This window comes from Hyla sarda, chromosome 5 (assembly GCF_029499605.1).
Source record: "Hyla sarda isolate aHylSar1 chromosome 5, aHylSar1.hap1, whole genome shotgun sequence".
NCBI lineage: Eukaryota > Metazoa > Chordata > Amphibia > Anura > Hylidae > Hyla > Hyla sarda.
Genome location: NC_079193.1, coordinates 373,979,370 through 373,994,404, shown reverse-complemented (window position 1 = coordinate 373,994,404; position 15,035 = coordinate 373,979,370). Strand labels below are relative to the sequence as shown.

Genomic DNA, 15,035 nt, shown 5'->3' with positions numbered 1-15,035 from the left:
AAAAGGTTAAGGACACTTTTCCAGCTCTGGTCAGGAAATGGCGGGTCCCTGGGGCTGAGGGAGTGATGTGACTGTCCTGGGGCATGGAAAGGATGAGCGGGCACTGGTACTCCGTGTCCTTTCAGCTGTAAACACTTCAGTAATGATGTCACTATGTGAGGAGGAAACACTGGCCACATGTGAGCCGCTCTACTCCCACCACATGCCAGGATATGACAGCATGTCCCCCTATTCTGTTTTGCTTCCCTTTATCTCTCTTTTCTCTTTACCTTGGTCCTTGCAACACTCTAACACTGACGTGCGCTCATTTTACAATGCAGAGCATATGTCTCTTGTGCTGTCTACTGGACACAGTCACCATTACTGTACATTTGTCTCTTCCTATGCTTTTTGTGTGTGTCTCTCTCTCAGTCCATGCTTCCTATTCTTTCACTGTCCTACCCCTTCCTTTTACCTTCTCCAGTGCTTTCCCTTACCTTTCGCTGTGCTCCCCCTTTCCTACACTCCCCCATAACTTTTGTTGCACTCCCATGTCCCCTTTCCTTTTTTCTGTGCTTCCCTTTCCCTGTGCTCGCCCTTTCCTTTTGTTGTGTGCTCATGTCCTCTTAGATTATGGTGTGTGTCCCCTTACCTTTTCCTTTGCTTCCCTTTCCATGTGCTTGCCCTTTCCTTTTGTCCCCTTACAGTCTGGTGTGCTTCCCCTTCCCTTTCCCTGTGCTCGCCCTTTCCTTTCGTTGTGCTCTCATGTCCTCTTAGATTCTGGTGTGTGTCCCCTTACCTTTTCCTTTGCTTCCCTGTGCTCGCCCTTTCCTTTCGTTGTGCGCTCATGTCCCCTTACATTCTGGTGTGCTTCCCCTTACCTTTTCCTTTGCTTCCCTTTCCATGTGCTTGCCCTTTCTGTTCGTCCCCTTACATTCTTGTGTGCTTCCCCTTCCCTTTCCCTGTGCTCGCCCTTTCCTTTCGTTGTGCGCTCATGTCTCCTTACAGTCTAGTGTGCTTCCCCTTACCTTTTCCTGTGCTTCTCTTTCCCTGTGCTCGCCCTTTCCTGTCGTTGTGCGCTCATGTCTCCTTACAGTCTGGTGTGTGTCCCCTTACATTCTGGTGTGCTTCCCCTTCTCTTTCCCTGTGCTCGCCCTTTCCTGTCGTTGTGCGCTCATGTCTCCTTACAGTCTGGTGTGTGTCCCCTTACATTCTGGTGTGCTTCCCCTTCTCTTTCCCTGTGCTCGCCCTTTCCTGTCGTTGTGCGCTCATGTCTCCTTACAGTCTGGTGTGTGTCCCCTTACATTCTGGTGTGCTTCCCCTTCCCTTTCCCTGTGCTCGTCCTTTCCTGTCGTTCTGCGCTCATGTCCCCTTACAATCTGGTGTGTGTCCCCTTACATTCTGGTGTGCTTCCCTTTCCCTGTGCTCGCCCTTTCCTGTCGTTGTGCGCTCATGTCTCCTTACAGTCTGGTGTGTGTCCCCTTACATTCTGGTGTGCTTCCCCTTCTCTTTCCCTGTGCTCGCCCTTTCCTGTCGTTGTGCGCTCATGTCTCCTTACAGTCTGGTGTGTGTCCCCTTACATTCTGGTGTGCTTCCCCTTCCCTTTCCCTGTGCTCGTCCTTTCCTGTCGTTCTGCGCTCATGTCCCCTTACAATCTGGTGTGTGTCCCCTTACATTCTGGTGTGCTTCCCTTTCCCTGTGCTCGTCCTTTCCTGTCGTTGTGCTCCCATGTCCCCTTACAGTCTGGTGTGCTTACCCTTACCTTTTCTTGTGCTTCCCTTTCCCTGTGCTTGCCCTTTCCTTTCTTTGTGCTCCAATGTCCCCTTACCTTCTCCTATGCTTCTCATTCCCCGTGCTAACTTTTTTTGTTATGCTCCCTTTATTTCCCGCTGCACTTCCTCTTACATTTTATTTTGCCTGTTCTCACGCTTTCTGTGTAAGGACATGTACACACGGGTAACATCCTTACTGCTGGCAGTGTGAGCCGGGTGAGGGGTGCACCCCTGAAGATTCCATGGGACCTTTAGTGTGTAACCAAACAGAATAGAAATGACTTGTCACTTCTTGTAGGGAGCAGTAGGAGTAGGATCTCTTGTAGGGAGCAGTAGGAGTAGGATCTCTTGTTGGGAGCAGTAGGAGTAGGATCTCTTGTAGGGAGCAGTAGGAGTAGGATCTCTTGTAGGGAGCAGTAGGAGTAGGATCTCTTGTAGGGAGCAGTAGGAGTAGGATCTCTTGTAGGGAGCAGTAGGAGTAGGATCTCTTGTAGGGAGCAGTAGGAGTAGGATCTCTTGTAGGGAGCAGTAGGAGTAGGATCTCTTGTAGGGAGCAGTAGGAGTAGGATCTCTTGTAGGGAGCAGTAGGAGTAGGATCTCTTGTAGGGAGCAGTAGGAGTGTAGGATCTCTTGTTGGGAGCAGTAGGAGTAGGATCTCTTGTAGGGAGCAGTAGGAGTGTAGGATCTCTTGTAGGGAGCAGTAGGAGTAGGATCTCTTGTTGGGAGCAGTAGGAGTAGGATCTCTTGTAGAAATCAGTAGGAGCAGTAGGAGTAGGATCTCTTGTAGAAATCAGTAGGAGCAGTAGGAGTAGGATCTCTTGTAGAAATCAGTAGGAGCAGTAGGAGTAGGATCTCTTGTAGGGAGCAGTAGGAGTAGGATCTCTTGTAGGGAGCAGTAGGAGTAGGATCTCTTGTAGAAATCAGTAGGAGCAGTAGGAGTAGGATCTCTTGTAAGGAGCAGTAGGAGTAGGATCTCTTGTAGGGAGCAGTTGGAGTAGGATCTCTTGTAAGGAGCAGTAGGAGTAGGATCTCTTGTAGAAATCAGTAGGAGCAGGATTTTTAAAGGTGACACCATGTGGGTTTTGACATGGAAATCAATGCGATACAGAATATAAAACTACTGGGTTTTAAGCCTTATGAACATGCCCTTTAGGGTTTTTGCTCCAGTTTACAAGTCTGTTGCATGTTACAGGAGCTGACCAGCCTTCGGCTGTCCGGGCATGCTGGGAGTTGTAGTTTTGCAACAGCTGGAGGCACCTTGGTTGGGAAACACTGGACTAGGTGCACATATTGACACACTGGCCAGTGACGACCTGTCTACCTCTCATCAAGAAGAACATTGACAATTACAGACCCCCCACAGCTCGTGTTTGCTCCCATGTGTTGTTGTGTCGCAGTGCCGGTGTTTACTCTCTCTTAGCAGTCAGTGGACCTCAGCCCAGATACACAGGCCCCTCTCTGAATGCGTCCTGTCTAGTGTACGAGGTACAGAGCCTGGTCTGTCTCCAGCTGTGAACAGGAGCTCTGTGCCTCCTCATCAATGGGCTCCTTGTCTCCTCCTGGCTGCCACCTCATTAATGGTCCCTCACCGGTAACCCGCTGCTTCCTCTGCTGAGTTAGTGGAATTCTGTGTGAGTGCCACATTACCCATCAGATAAGCATGGAAGTGACAACCTGTCATGGACAACTTTGCCAGATTCTGAGGCTTTTTCCTGCACCATTAATATTAAGATAAAATATGTAGGAATCAAACTCCTGTCATTCATCAGTGTTTTTTACGCCCAACAAAAATTTACAAATGTGGTTGTTGCAATTCTGACCTGTTCAGCTGTAGGATACACAATCTGTTCTTTGCAGTCATCCCTTTTAGAAGAATCCTAATTGTCATCCTCCCCTCTTGCTGTTATTCTTGATAACAGGGGCCAATAGACTGCAGTCAGTTGTGCAGAAGAAGCTGTCCAGACTTTAAAGTTCAAACGGGTTGTCCTAGATTAGAGAAATATGGTACAGCTTGTAGAGCTGTAGATTTAGAGCTCAGTCAATGTTCCCTGCTTGTAGAGCTGCAGATTCAGAGCTCAGTGGGTGTTCCCTGCTTGTAGAGATGCGGATTAAGAGCTCAGTCGGTGTTCCCTGCTTGTAGAGCTGCAGATTTAGAGCTCAGTGTGTTCCCTGCTTGTAGAGCTGCAGATTTAGAGCTAAGTGTGTTCCCTGCTTGTAGAGCTGCAGATTCAGTGCTCAGTGGGTGTTCACTACTTGTAGAGCTGCAGATTTAGAGCTCAGTGTGTTCTCCCTGCTTTTAGAGCTGCAGGTTCAGAGCTCAGTGGGTGTTCTCTGCTTGTGGAGCTACAGATTCAGAGCTCAGTGGTTGTTCTCTGCTTGTAGAGCTGCAGATTCAGAGCTCAGTGGTTGTTCTCTGCTTGTAGAGCTGCAGATTCAGAGCTCAGTTGGATTTCTCTGCTTGTGGAGCTACAGATTCATAGCTCAGTGGGTGTTCTCTGCTTGTGGAGCTGCAGGTTCAGAGCTCAGTGGGTGTTCTCTGCTTGTAGAGCTGCAGGTTCAGAGCTCAGTGGGTGTTCTCTGCTTGTGGAGCTGCCGGTTCAGAGCTCAGTGGGTGTTCTCTGCTTGTGGAGCTGCAGGTTCAGAGCTCAGTGGGTGTTCTCTGCTTGTGAGTCTGCAGGTTCAGAGCTCAGTGGTGGCTTTCTCTCTCAAGCTCTTTCTTTTTACTGTCCTTAACTCAGAACTGTTGTGACCAACCCTTCTCTAAATGCAGTGTACTCTGCAGAGCTCAAGAGTAACACATGGCAGCAGAATCAGGCTACACCCGTGTTGGTCGCTGCCTATAATTGAGACCCATATCTCTGTATGAGAACTGTATACATAAAACGGTTAGACATTTTTAATCAGGGCCTTTTGCAATATTGCTTATTTTCATTGAGGATTCATTAGAATAAAAAATTATAGCAAAGGTAAGAATTACCCTAAAATGTTCTTTCATTTACATCTTGGTCAACTCCAGAGTGAAGCTTGGTGGAGGAAAACTAAGACTTCTTCAGACTATCTGCACAATAATTTCATGCTTAAATCCTATTACTCCGCTCTTCATCTCGCCAAACAAACATATTTTACCTCCCTCATCTCCTCTCTGTCTAACACCCCAAAACGACTTTTTGACACGTTCAACTCTCTCCTTCGGCCTAAAGTACAGACCCCAATCACTGATCTCTGTGCTGAAGACCTGGCCAAATACTTCAAAACTAAAATCGATGACATTCGTGATGAAATCCTCTCCCAGTCCCCTAAAAGTTCTGATCCAATTCCTAGCCACGTCTCCTCTTCATCACACTCAGTTTTTGAGCCTGTAACGGAGGATGAGGTTTCCAGGCTCCTCTCCTCCGGGCGCCCCACTACCTGCTCTAGTGACCCCATGTCTTCACACCTCATCCAGTCTCTCTCTCCTGCTATCAGCTGTCACCTAACTAAAATCTTTAACCTCTCCATCTCTTCTTTCCCTCCTCCTTCAAACACTCTATCATAACCCCACTATTGAAAAAAACATCTCTGGACCCGTCCTGTGCAGCCAACTATCGACCCGTCTCAAATCTCCCCTTTATCTCCAAACTCCTGGAACGTTTGGTCTACTCCCGCCTTATCCGCTATCCCTCCGAGAACTCTCTCCTTGACCCCTTACAGTCTGGTTTCCGCTCCCTTCACTCCACAGAAACGGCCCTAACCAAAGTCACTAACGATCTTCTGACGGCCAAATCAAATGGCAATTTCTCTTTACTGATTCTCTTGGACCTCTCTGCGGCTTTTGACACTGTGGATCCCCAACTCCTCCTCAGTAGTCTCTGCTCCATCGGTCTCAAATACTCTGCTCTTGCCTGGTTTTCCTCCTATCTCTCTGGCCGCTTCTTTAGCATCTCGTTTTCTGGCTCTACTTCTTCTCCTCTTCCCCTTGCTGTCGGGGTTCCCCCAGGGATCGGTCCTGGGTCCTCTACTCTTTTTACTCTACACATCCCCCATTGGAAAAACAATCAGTAGATTTGGTTTCCAGTACCACCTCTACGCTGATGACACCCAACTCTATACCTCCTCCGCCAACATCACCCCTGCACTCCTACAGAATACCAGTGACTGTCTCTCTGCTGTCTCAGTCATCACCCCTGCACTCCTACAGAATACCAGTGACTGTCTCTCTGCCGTCTCAGACATCATGTCCTCTTTATATCTGAAACTAAATCTTTCTAAAACAGAAATTCTTGTTTTTTCTCCATCAACTGATACTGTACCTAACCCTGACATTTCCATCTTGGTATGTGGTACTACCATAACTCCCGGGCAGCAGGCTCGCTGTCTTGGAGTTATACTTGACTCTGATCTGTCTTTCACTCCCCATATTCAGTCCCTTTCACGTTCTTGTCACCTGCATCTCAAAAACATTTCCAGAATCCGCCCGTTTCTCACTTCTGAATCTGCTAAAACTCTCATTATTACTTTGATTCACTCCCGCCTCGACTACTGTAACTCTTTACTAATAGGCCTTCCTTTCTCCAAACTCCCTCCTCTCCAGTCCATCCTTAATGCCGCAGCCAGACTCATCTTCCTCTCCAGCCGCTACACCGACGCCTCCTCCCTGTGCCAGTCACTACACTGGTTACCAATTCAGTCCAGAATACAGTACAAAATCCTCAGTCTCACACACAAAGCTCTCCACAATGCTGCACCTCCCTACATCTCCTCTCTCATCTCTGTCTACCATCCTACACGTTCTCTCCGATCTGCTAATGATCTCCAACTAACATCTTCTATAATCCGAACTTCTCACTCCCGTCTCCAAGACTTCACTCGTGCTGCACCGGTTCTCTGGAATTCTATCCCTCAATCCCTCAGACTCGACAACAACATCCATAGTTTCAAACGTGGCCTAAGAACACATCTCTTCAGACAGTCTCTAAATGGCCTCAACATATCCCCAACATATCCCCAACATATCCCCAACATATCCCCAACATATCCCCAACATATCCCCAACATATCCCCAACATATCCCCAACATATCCCCAACATATCCCCAACATATCCCCAACATATCCCCAACATATCCCCAACATATCCCCAACATATCCCCAACATATCCCCAACATATCCCCAACATATCCCCACACCTCTTGTTTGAATAGTTATTGTGTAATATTATGTCTGATACTTGTCTTTGTTTGTACCCCATAATTGTAAGCGCTGCGGAATCTGTAGGCGCTATATAAATAAATAAAATATAAAATAAATAAATAAATGTTTGCTTTCATTCTGGAATGTGCGCCTCTGTTTCTGAAGTGAGAGTTCTGTGATAATATCTATAAGAATAAACATTCAGGACGGAACATGTCTGGGCTATAGACTGCCCATGGTGGTGGAGATTGGTTTGTGCTGAATGAATATTCCACTTAAGTGTTAAAAAGCAAGGTGTGTACCTGGTATAATGTTTAGTATGAATGAATGTCCTGCATCTCCTGGACAGTGGGGACCGGTGTCCGCGGTCCCTGTTTCCTTCCCCCACGACTCTCCGCATGTTCATTGGATTTGCTGACATTACATGGACAGCAGAACTCACCACTACCATACATTCCAGTCTCATGAGTAACTCTCCACCCACAGGGCATCCATTGTTACCTCACTATTCTATTCTGGGCTCAGGAAACCCCTTGTCCCACTGAACTTTGTTCTTTTTTTTCCTCAAACTGAGAAGACATAGGAGGCAGTTTAATAGTAGTTATATTCTTGTATATAGGAGGCAGTATTATAGTAGTTATATTCTTGTATATAGGAGCAGTATTATAGTAGTTATATTCTTGTATATAGAAGCAGTATTATAGTAGTTATATTCTTGTATATAGAAGGCAGTATTATAGTAGTTATATTCTTGTATATAGAAGGCAGTATTATAGTAGATATATTCTTGTATATAGGAGGCAGTATTGTAGTAGTTATATTCTTGTATATAGGAGCAGTATTATAGTAGTTATATTCTTGTATATAGGAGCAGTATTATAGTAGTTATATTCTTGTATATAGGAGGCAGTATTATAGTAGTTATATTCTTTTATATAGGAGGCAGTATTATAGTAGTTATATTCTTGTATATAGGAGGCAGTATTATAGTAGTTATATTCTATATAGGAGGCAGTATTATAGTAGTTATATTCTTGTATATAGGGGCAGTATTATAGTAGTTATATTCTTGTATATAGGAGCAGTATTATAGTAGTTATATTCTATATAGGAGGCAGTATTATAGTAGTTATATTCTTGTATATAGGAGCAGTATTATAGTAGTTATATTCTTGTATATAGGAGCAGTATTATAGTAGTTATATTCTTGTATATAGGAGCAGTATTATAGTAGTTATATTCTTGTATATAGGAGCAGTATTATAGTAGTTATATTCTTGTATATAGGGGCAGTATTATTGTAGTTATATTGTTGTATATATAGGAGCAGTATTATAGTAGTTATATTCTTGTATATAGGAGCACTATTATAGTAGCTATGTTCTTGTATATAGGAGCAGTATTATAGTAGTTATATTCTTGTATATAGGAGCAGTATTATAGTAGTTATATTCTTGTATATAGGAGCAGTATTATAGTAGTTATATTCTTGTATATAGGAGCAGTATTATAGTAGTTATATTCTTGTATATAGGAGGCAGTATTATAGTAGTTATATTCTTGTATATAGGAGCAGTATTATAGTAGTTATATTCTTGTATATAGGAGGCAGTGTTATAGTAGTTATATTCTTGTATATAGGAGCAGTATTATAGTAGTTATATTCTTGTATATAGGAGCAGTATTATAGTAGTTATATTCTTGTATATATGAGCAGTATTATAGTAGTTATATTCTTGTATATAGGAGGCAGTATTATAGTAGTTATATTCTTGTATATAGGAGCAGTATTATAGTAGTTATATTCTTGTATATAGGAGCAGTATTATAGTAGTTATATTCTTGTACATAGGAAGCAGTATTATAGTAGTTATATTCTTGTATATAGGAGGCAGTATTATAGTAGTTATATTCTTGTATATAGGAGCAGTATTATAGTAGTTATATTCTTGTATATAGGAGCAGTATTATAGTAGTTATATTCTTGTATATAGGAGCAGTATTATAGTAGTTATATTCTTGTATATAGGAGCAGTATTATAGTAGTTATATTCTTGTATATAGGAGGCAGTATTATAGTAGTTATATTCTTGTATATAGGAGGCAGTATTATAGTAGTTATATTCTTGTATATAGGAGCAGTATTATAGTAGTTTTATTCTTGTATATAGGAGCAGTATTATAATAGTTATATTCTTGTATATAGGAGCAGTATTATAGTAGTTATATTCTTGTATATAGGAGGCAGTATTATAGTAGTTATATTCTTTTACATAGGAAGCAGTATTATAGTAGTTATAGTCTTGTACATAGGAAGCACCCCCTTCTGTTACCATCCTTCTGGGGCATAGTGGGAAGTTTATACCTTGTTTGGCTGCTTGTACGGATCCTGATATTACGGACCAGTTGTTATATGATTTTCTCCTAACTCTCTGCGCACCGTCTCTTTTCTCTCCTGTCTGATCTGTGACTTCTGTGAAGGTTCTTCACTCATCCTGCCCAGAGCCCACAAAGCCAAGTGTTTTCTTCCATTCATCCTCTGCTCCCACGAGTCTCCAGCACAGGGTACTTGCACGGCTTCTGGTTGTCCATTAACTCACAGTGATGCGGATGTCCCACACTACATCTGCATGTGTGTGATTCCGAGTGTAAAAAGCCAGACAGACTACTAACTTTACAGCATGACCAATAGTTACCAGCCTCCCCCTATAGTAGTCGGGTTTAGTTCTCTGGTTGCCCATGGTCAAGTCCATAGGGCAGTGTTTCCCAACCAGGGTGCCTCCAGCTGTTGCAAAACTACAACTACCAGCATGCTCAGACAGCCGAAGGTTGGGAATTGTAGTTTTGCAACTGCTGGAGGCCTCCTGATTGGAAAACACTGCCATTGGGTCTGCTGATAGACTTGCACCTCTTCGCTATATGAAGTGACTCTATTGTTTTTCTTTTGTCCAAGAGCAGGTTAAAATGAAATAAAATTAGTTTTATAATATTTATAAATATTTATTTTTATATATATATATATATATATATATATATATATATATATATATATAAAGTTATGCTACAAGCCATTTTACTGTGACCAGGCAACCCTTTCATATCAGGACAACTTTTTATGCTTGCTTTTTTTTTTTTAGAATTTCTTAAGAATGTGCGCCGTGTAATACCACATTTCTCCTGTAGAGGCTGCAATTGACTTGCGCAAATTCCCGCAGCTTTCTTTTGCAAACCGCTTAGTCCGGATCTCCCTTTTAAGTGTCACCATAAGGGGTCTGTTAATTGTCTTTGAATACTTTCTCCTAGCGAAGCAGAGTGAAGAGCGTCCTATGATGTAACCCTGGGAATGTAGAATATTTGTGCAACAAGTGTTTTCTGTGTTCTTGTCTGATGTGTTGTTTAATAATAATGAGGGCTACATTTTTGTAAGTGTTTTTTTAATGTGAAATGCAAGTAGAAACTGTTAATATAAACCTTGTTTTTCTTTTTAGGCCTCGTTCACATCTGTGTCAGAGGCTCCGTTTGTGGTCAGAAAACGTACCTCAATGGACACCGACTGATCCCATTTAACTTAGTGGGGTCCATTTGATGTCCTTTTATTTAGCAGGATCTGACTGGACAAAAAAAACTACCGCTTGCAGCATTTTACAATTTTTTTTTTTTTGTCCACATTCAGGTCCCGCTATACAGATGGATACTGTGACGGAGCTCAAATGCAGATGTGAACGTAGCCTCACCTGTGCTATAAATGATAGACCTCCATACTTTACACTGCCGGCTGTATTCTGATTGCTGAGGCAGTGTCTTCTCTTCTGTTTCTACCATAGTGTATGTGGGCATTTTTATGGGCATGATTAGGTCGTAAATATAGCGATTGAAACCTCCATACTTTTCACTGCAACCTTAATGGGGCACGCCGCTGCTCAGCGTTTGGAACTGATTTAAACTCTGGAAGCTCATGACGTCATAACCCCGCCCTTTCGTGACGTCATGCCCCGCCCCTAAATGCAAGTCTATGGGAGGGGGCGTGACAGCGTCACGCCCCCTCCCATAGACTTGCATTGAGGGGGCAGGGTGTGACTTCATAAGGGGCCGGTGCTATGACGTCACGAGCTCCAGCGTTCGAAACAGTTTGTTTTCCAAACGCTGAGCAGCGGAGTACCCCTTTAAACAAAGCAAAAAAGTTTTATTACAAATTTCTTCTTTTTAGTTGTAAATTTAAAGTAGAAACTTGTACTGTAAACTGTTATAAATCCAGCCTACAGTGTGCAGTATGGAGGTTTTCTGTCTGATTTGTGGTAGTTGTGGTAGTATAGAAATGCCATATATCATGTATGTTTAGTTCCATGAGCATATGCTTGTCATAGATATAGTCATGAGGACCAGACTGGATGCAGCCTGCAGTGTAAAGTATGGAGGCTTTCTTTCTGGTTGTTATGGATAAATCTTTCAGTCTTTAGTAGTTGTGACAGTATACACAATAAATGTCCTATATCCTGTATGGGACATTTAATGATAATGCTTGTCATAGATATAGTCATGGTGACCTGACTGAATGCAGCCTGCAGTGTAAAGTATGGAGGTTTTCATAGCTCCAGGAAAAGCTTAAAGGGGTACTCCGGTGGAAAAAAAAAGAAAATATATATATATATATAAATATATATATTTTTATTTATATATATATATATATATATATATATATATATATAAAATATATTTTTTTTTTTTTTTTTTTTTTTTTTTTTAGGTCTTTACAAGTCAACTGGTGCCAGAAAGTTAAACATATTTTTAAATTACTTCTATTAAAAAAATCTTTACCCTTCCAGTACTTTTTAGCAGCTGTATGCTACCGAGGAAATTCTGTTCTTCTTGAATTTCTTTTTTTTGTCTTGTCCACAGTGCTCTCTGCTGACACCTCTGTCCGTGTCAGGAACTGTCCAGAGCAGCATAGGTTTGCAATGGGGATTTTCTCCTGCTCTGGACAGTTCCTGATACAGGCATCAGGTGTCAGCAGAGAGCACTGTGGACAAGACAAAAAAAAATTCAAAAAGAACAGAATTTCCTCTGTAGCATACAGCCGCTAATAAGTACTGGAAGGGTAAAGATTTTTTTAATAGAAGTAATTTACAAATTTGTTTTAACTTTCCGGCACCAGTTCATAAAAAGAAAAGAAAAAAGTTTTCCTCCGGAGTACCCCTGTAACTTTCCTTGCCACCATCTTTCCCTGTGTATAACATTCATCTATTTCTCACCAATCCGAGATATTCACACGTTTGCTTTCACATCCTGGTGCTGACTACATAAATTAGAATTTGTCTCAATATTCCATTCAGATGTTTTATATTTCTTCATCTTGTGTATGTTCTGTAGCATATGTAACCCAGCTTTCCCTGGCTTCTGAGTGGAGTAAAACCTCTCGTGTGCTGCCTTTGTGTCAGTCCTTTCTGTTGGTCTGGCATTCTGTTTATAAAGCAGAATGAGGGTTGTAGTATATACAATTGTGAAGGGGACTATCAATGGTTAAAGGAAGTAATTACGTAACCCAAACTAACATGTACCATCAATGACCGTGGTGGCACTGCCTGCTGCATGTTCTTGTCTCTGATGCCATCTTGTTGTTTTTGGACCTGATAACTCACATGAAGCTTTATATACATATATATATATAAACCCAACAGTGATTGGTTAATATTCATTGCTATGTATGAGCTGTTGCATTATTTTTGCTCACGCTTCTCTCCGCTCTTTTCTTGCATGCATCCTGGACCGGCAGAGGAGTTTAGTGGGGACGGTAATACCTGCGCTTTCATAATTTCTTCTCCTTCCATCTGTCTTATTAATAATGGTCTGTGTGTACTGTGTCCTGTCACTGCACCTGCACACTAACAAAAAAGCAATGGTCCATGGTGTATGACCGGGCAACAAGATGACCCAAACAGCAACATTGTGTCCGCATATGTCTTTATTCTAACCCGTTAAGAACCAGAGTATTTCAGCCCCGATTGCACAGATACTTTTGTTGCATGATTTCATTTGTCGGCAGAAATTTTTCTTTTTAGGGGTAATATGTGAAAATAAATAAAAAATGTGATATTATACACAAATTATATAAGGATGATAAAAAAAAAAAAACTTTAAGGAAACATACACACACTTTCTAACGGTTTTTGTAGAGGGGAGGGAGGTTCACAGTAAATGGGGCATCCATAGACCCTACTTCTCTGCCATGCTGTGACAATGTGATCGTTGGGTTCAGTATAGACAATTGCATTGCCACTGCCTCCATTTATACCGTGGTGCTCATTAAGTGCTACGTAGACTGCAGAAGAGATGACAGAAGTGGTTACAAGCCTCCTCGGTCTTCTCAGGGTCCTTGGCTGTCTCGGACCTGCACAAGCTTTGTACCCATTCACAATAGCATAGGTTTAAATAGGCACTGTCAGAATCAAAAACATTTTATATGTTGTACATCCTGGCAAAAGATTAACCTTTCTAATATACTTAATAAGAAAATTGTATTTCTTTTTTAAAGAAAGCACAGACATGCACAGAGTCCAGTAAATGAGGGTGGGCTAGCACTCCTCTGTGCTCTCTCCTGTCTGATAGGACAGGAGAGAGCACAGAGGAGTGCTGTCAGACTGGGGAGAGCACAGAGGAGTCCTATCAGACAGGAGAGAGCACAGAGGAGTCCCATCAGACAGGAGAGAGCACAGAGGAGTCCCATCAGACAGGAGAGAGCACAGAGGAGTCCCATCAGACAGGAGAGAGCACAGAGGAGTCCCATCAGACAGGAGAGAGCACAGAGGAGTCCCGTCAGACAGGAGAGAGCACAGAGGAGTGCCGTCAGACAGGAGAGAGCACAGAGGAGTGCCGTCAGACAGGAGAGAGCACAGAGGAGTGCCGTCAGACAGGAGAGAGCACAGAGGAGTCCCGTCAGACAGGAGAGAGCACAGAGGAGTCCCGTAAGACAGGAGAGAGCACAGAGGAGTCCCATCAGACAGGAGAGAGCACAGAGGAGTCCCATCAGAAAGGAGAGAGCACAGAGGAGTCCCATCAGACAGGAGAGAGCACAGAGGAGTCCTATCAGACAGGAGAGAGCACAGAGGAGTCCTATCAGACAGGGGAGAGCACAGAGGAGTCGTATCAGACAGGAGAGAGCACAGAGGAGTCCTATCAGACGGGAGAGCACAGAGGAGTGCTACCAGACAGGGGAGAGCACAGAGGAGTCCTATCAGACAGGAGAGAGCACAGAGGAGTCCCATCAGACAGGAGAGAGCACAGAGGAGTCCCATCAGACAGGAGAGAGCACAGAGGAGTCCCATCAGACAGGAGAGAGCACAGAGGAGTCCCATCAGACAGGAGAGAGCACAGAGGAGTGCTATCAGACAGGGGAGAGCACAGAGGAGTCCCATCAGACAGGGGAGAGCACAGAGGAGTCCCATCAGACAGGAGAGAGCACAGAGGAGTCCTATCAGACAGGAGAGAGCACAGAGGAGTCCCATCAGACAGGAGAGAGCACAGATGAGTCCTATCAGACAGAGGAGTCCTATCATACAGGAGAGAGCACAGATGAGTCCTATCAGACAGAGGAGTCCTATCATACAGGAGAGAGCACAGAGGAGTTCTCTCCCACCTGTGCCTGTGCTTCAGCTTGGACAAAGCCATGGTTTTATAAGCCATGATTTCTATAAAAAGGGAATAAAATGTTCTTAAGAAGTGAATTAGAAAGGTTAATGTTTTGTTAGAATGTACATCATATAAAAGTTTTTTTGTATCTGACAGTTTTCATTTAAAGCCTAGGACCCATGTGATGGTCGTAAACAGGTCTAAAAAACTAAACAAAAAAACACATGTGCATTTATAACATCTTCTGAATTCATCTGCAAATCCACAGAGAGTAACAAGCACCTTGATGTGCCAGACCCTGTTTCTTTAGCATGGGTAATGCCACCCAACCTCTCTATGAAGAGGACAAAGCACAGATAAATAACAGTTCCTTCAGTCTTTCCTATTACAAGTCCTCTCGCTTTGTGGTGCATCTTATTGATCTACTATACTCTGGCACTAACCCCATGCACTGCACCTGGTCCCTGTAGGTCATCTGAGCCCCTGAATTGC

At 43.2% G+C, this 15,035-nt stretch overlaps 1 protein-coding gene across 22 annotated transcripts in view; it reads left to right on the top strand.

Moving 5' to 3' along the window:
- The window catches only part of PTK2 (protein tyrosine kinase 2), a 360,567-nt gene that overhangs the window by 250,579 nt on the left and 94,953 nt on the right, over positions 1-15,035 (top strand). For 14 of the 22 annotated variants that reach the window (XM_056522837.1, XM_056522831.1, XM_056522835.1 and 11 more), the window contains one exon: positions 12,691-12,708. The exons of 7 other annotated variants lie outside the window; for them this stretch is intronic. In XM_056522837.1, the coding sequence (XP_056378812.1) occupies positions 12,691-12,708 (18 nt within the window). Of the gene's footprint in view, positions 1-9,401; positions 9,486-12,690; positions 12,709-15,035 lie in introns of all 22 variants that reach the window. One more of the 22 variants, XM_056522847.1, reaches the window with a different exon arrangement.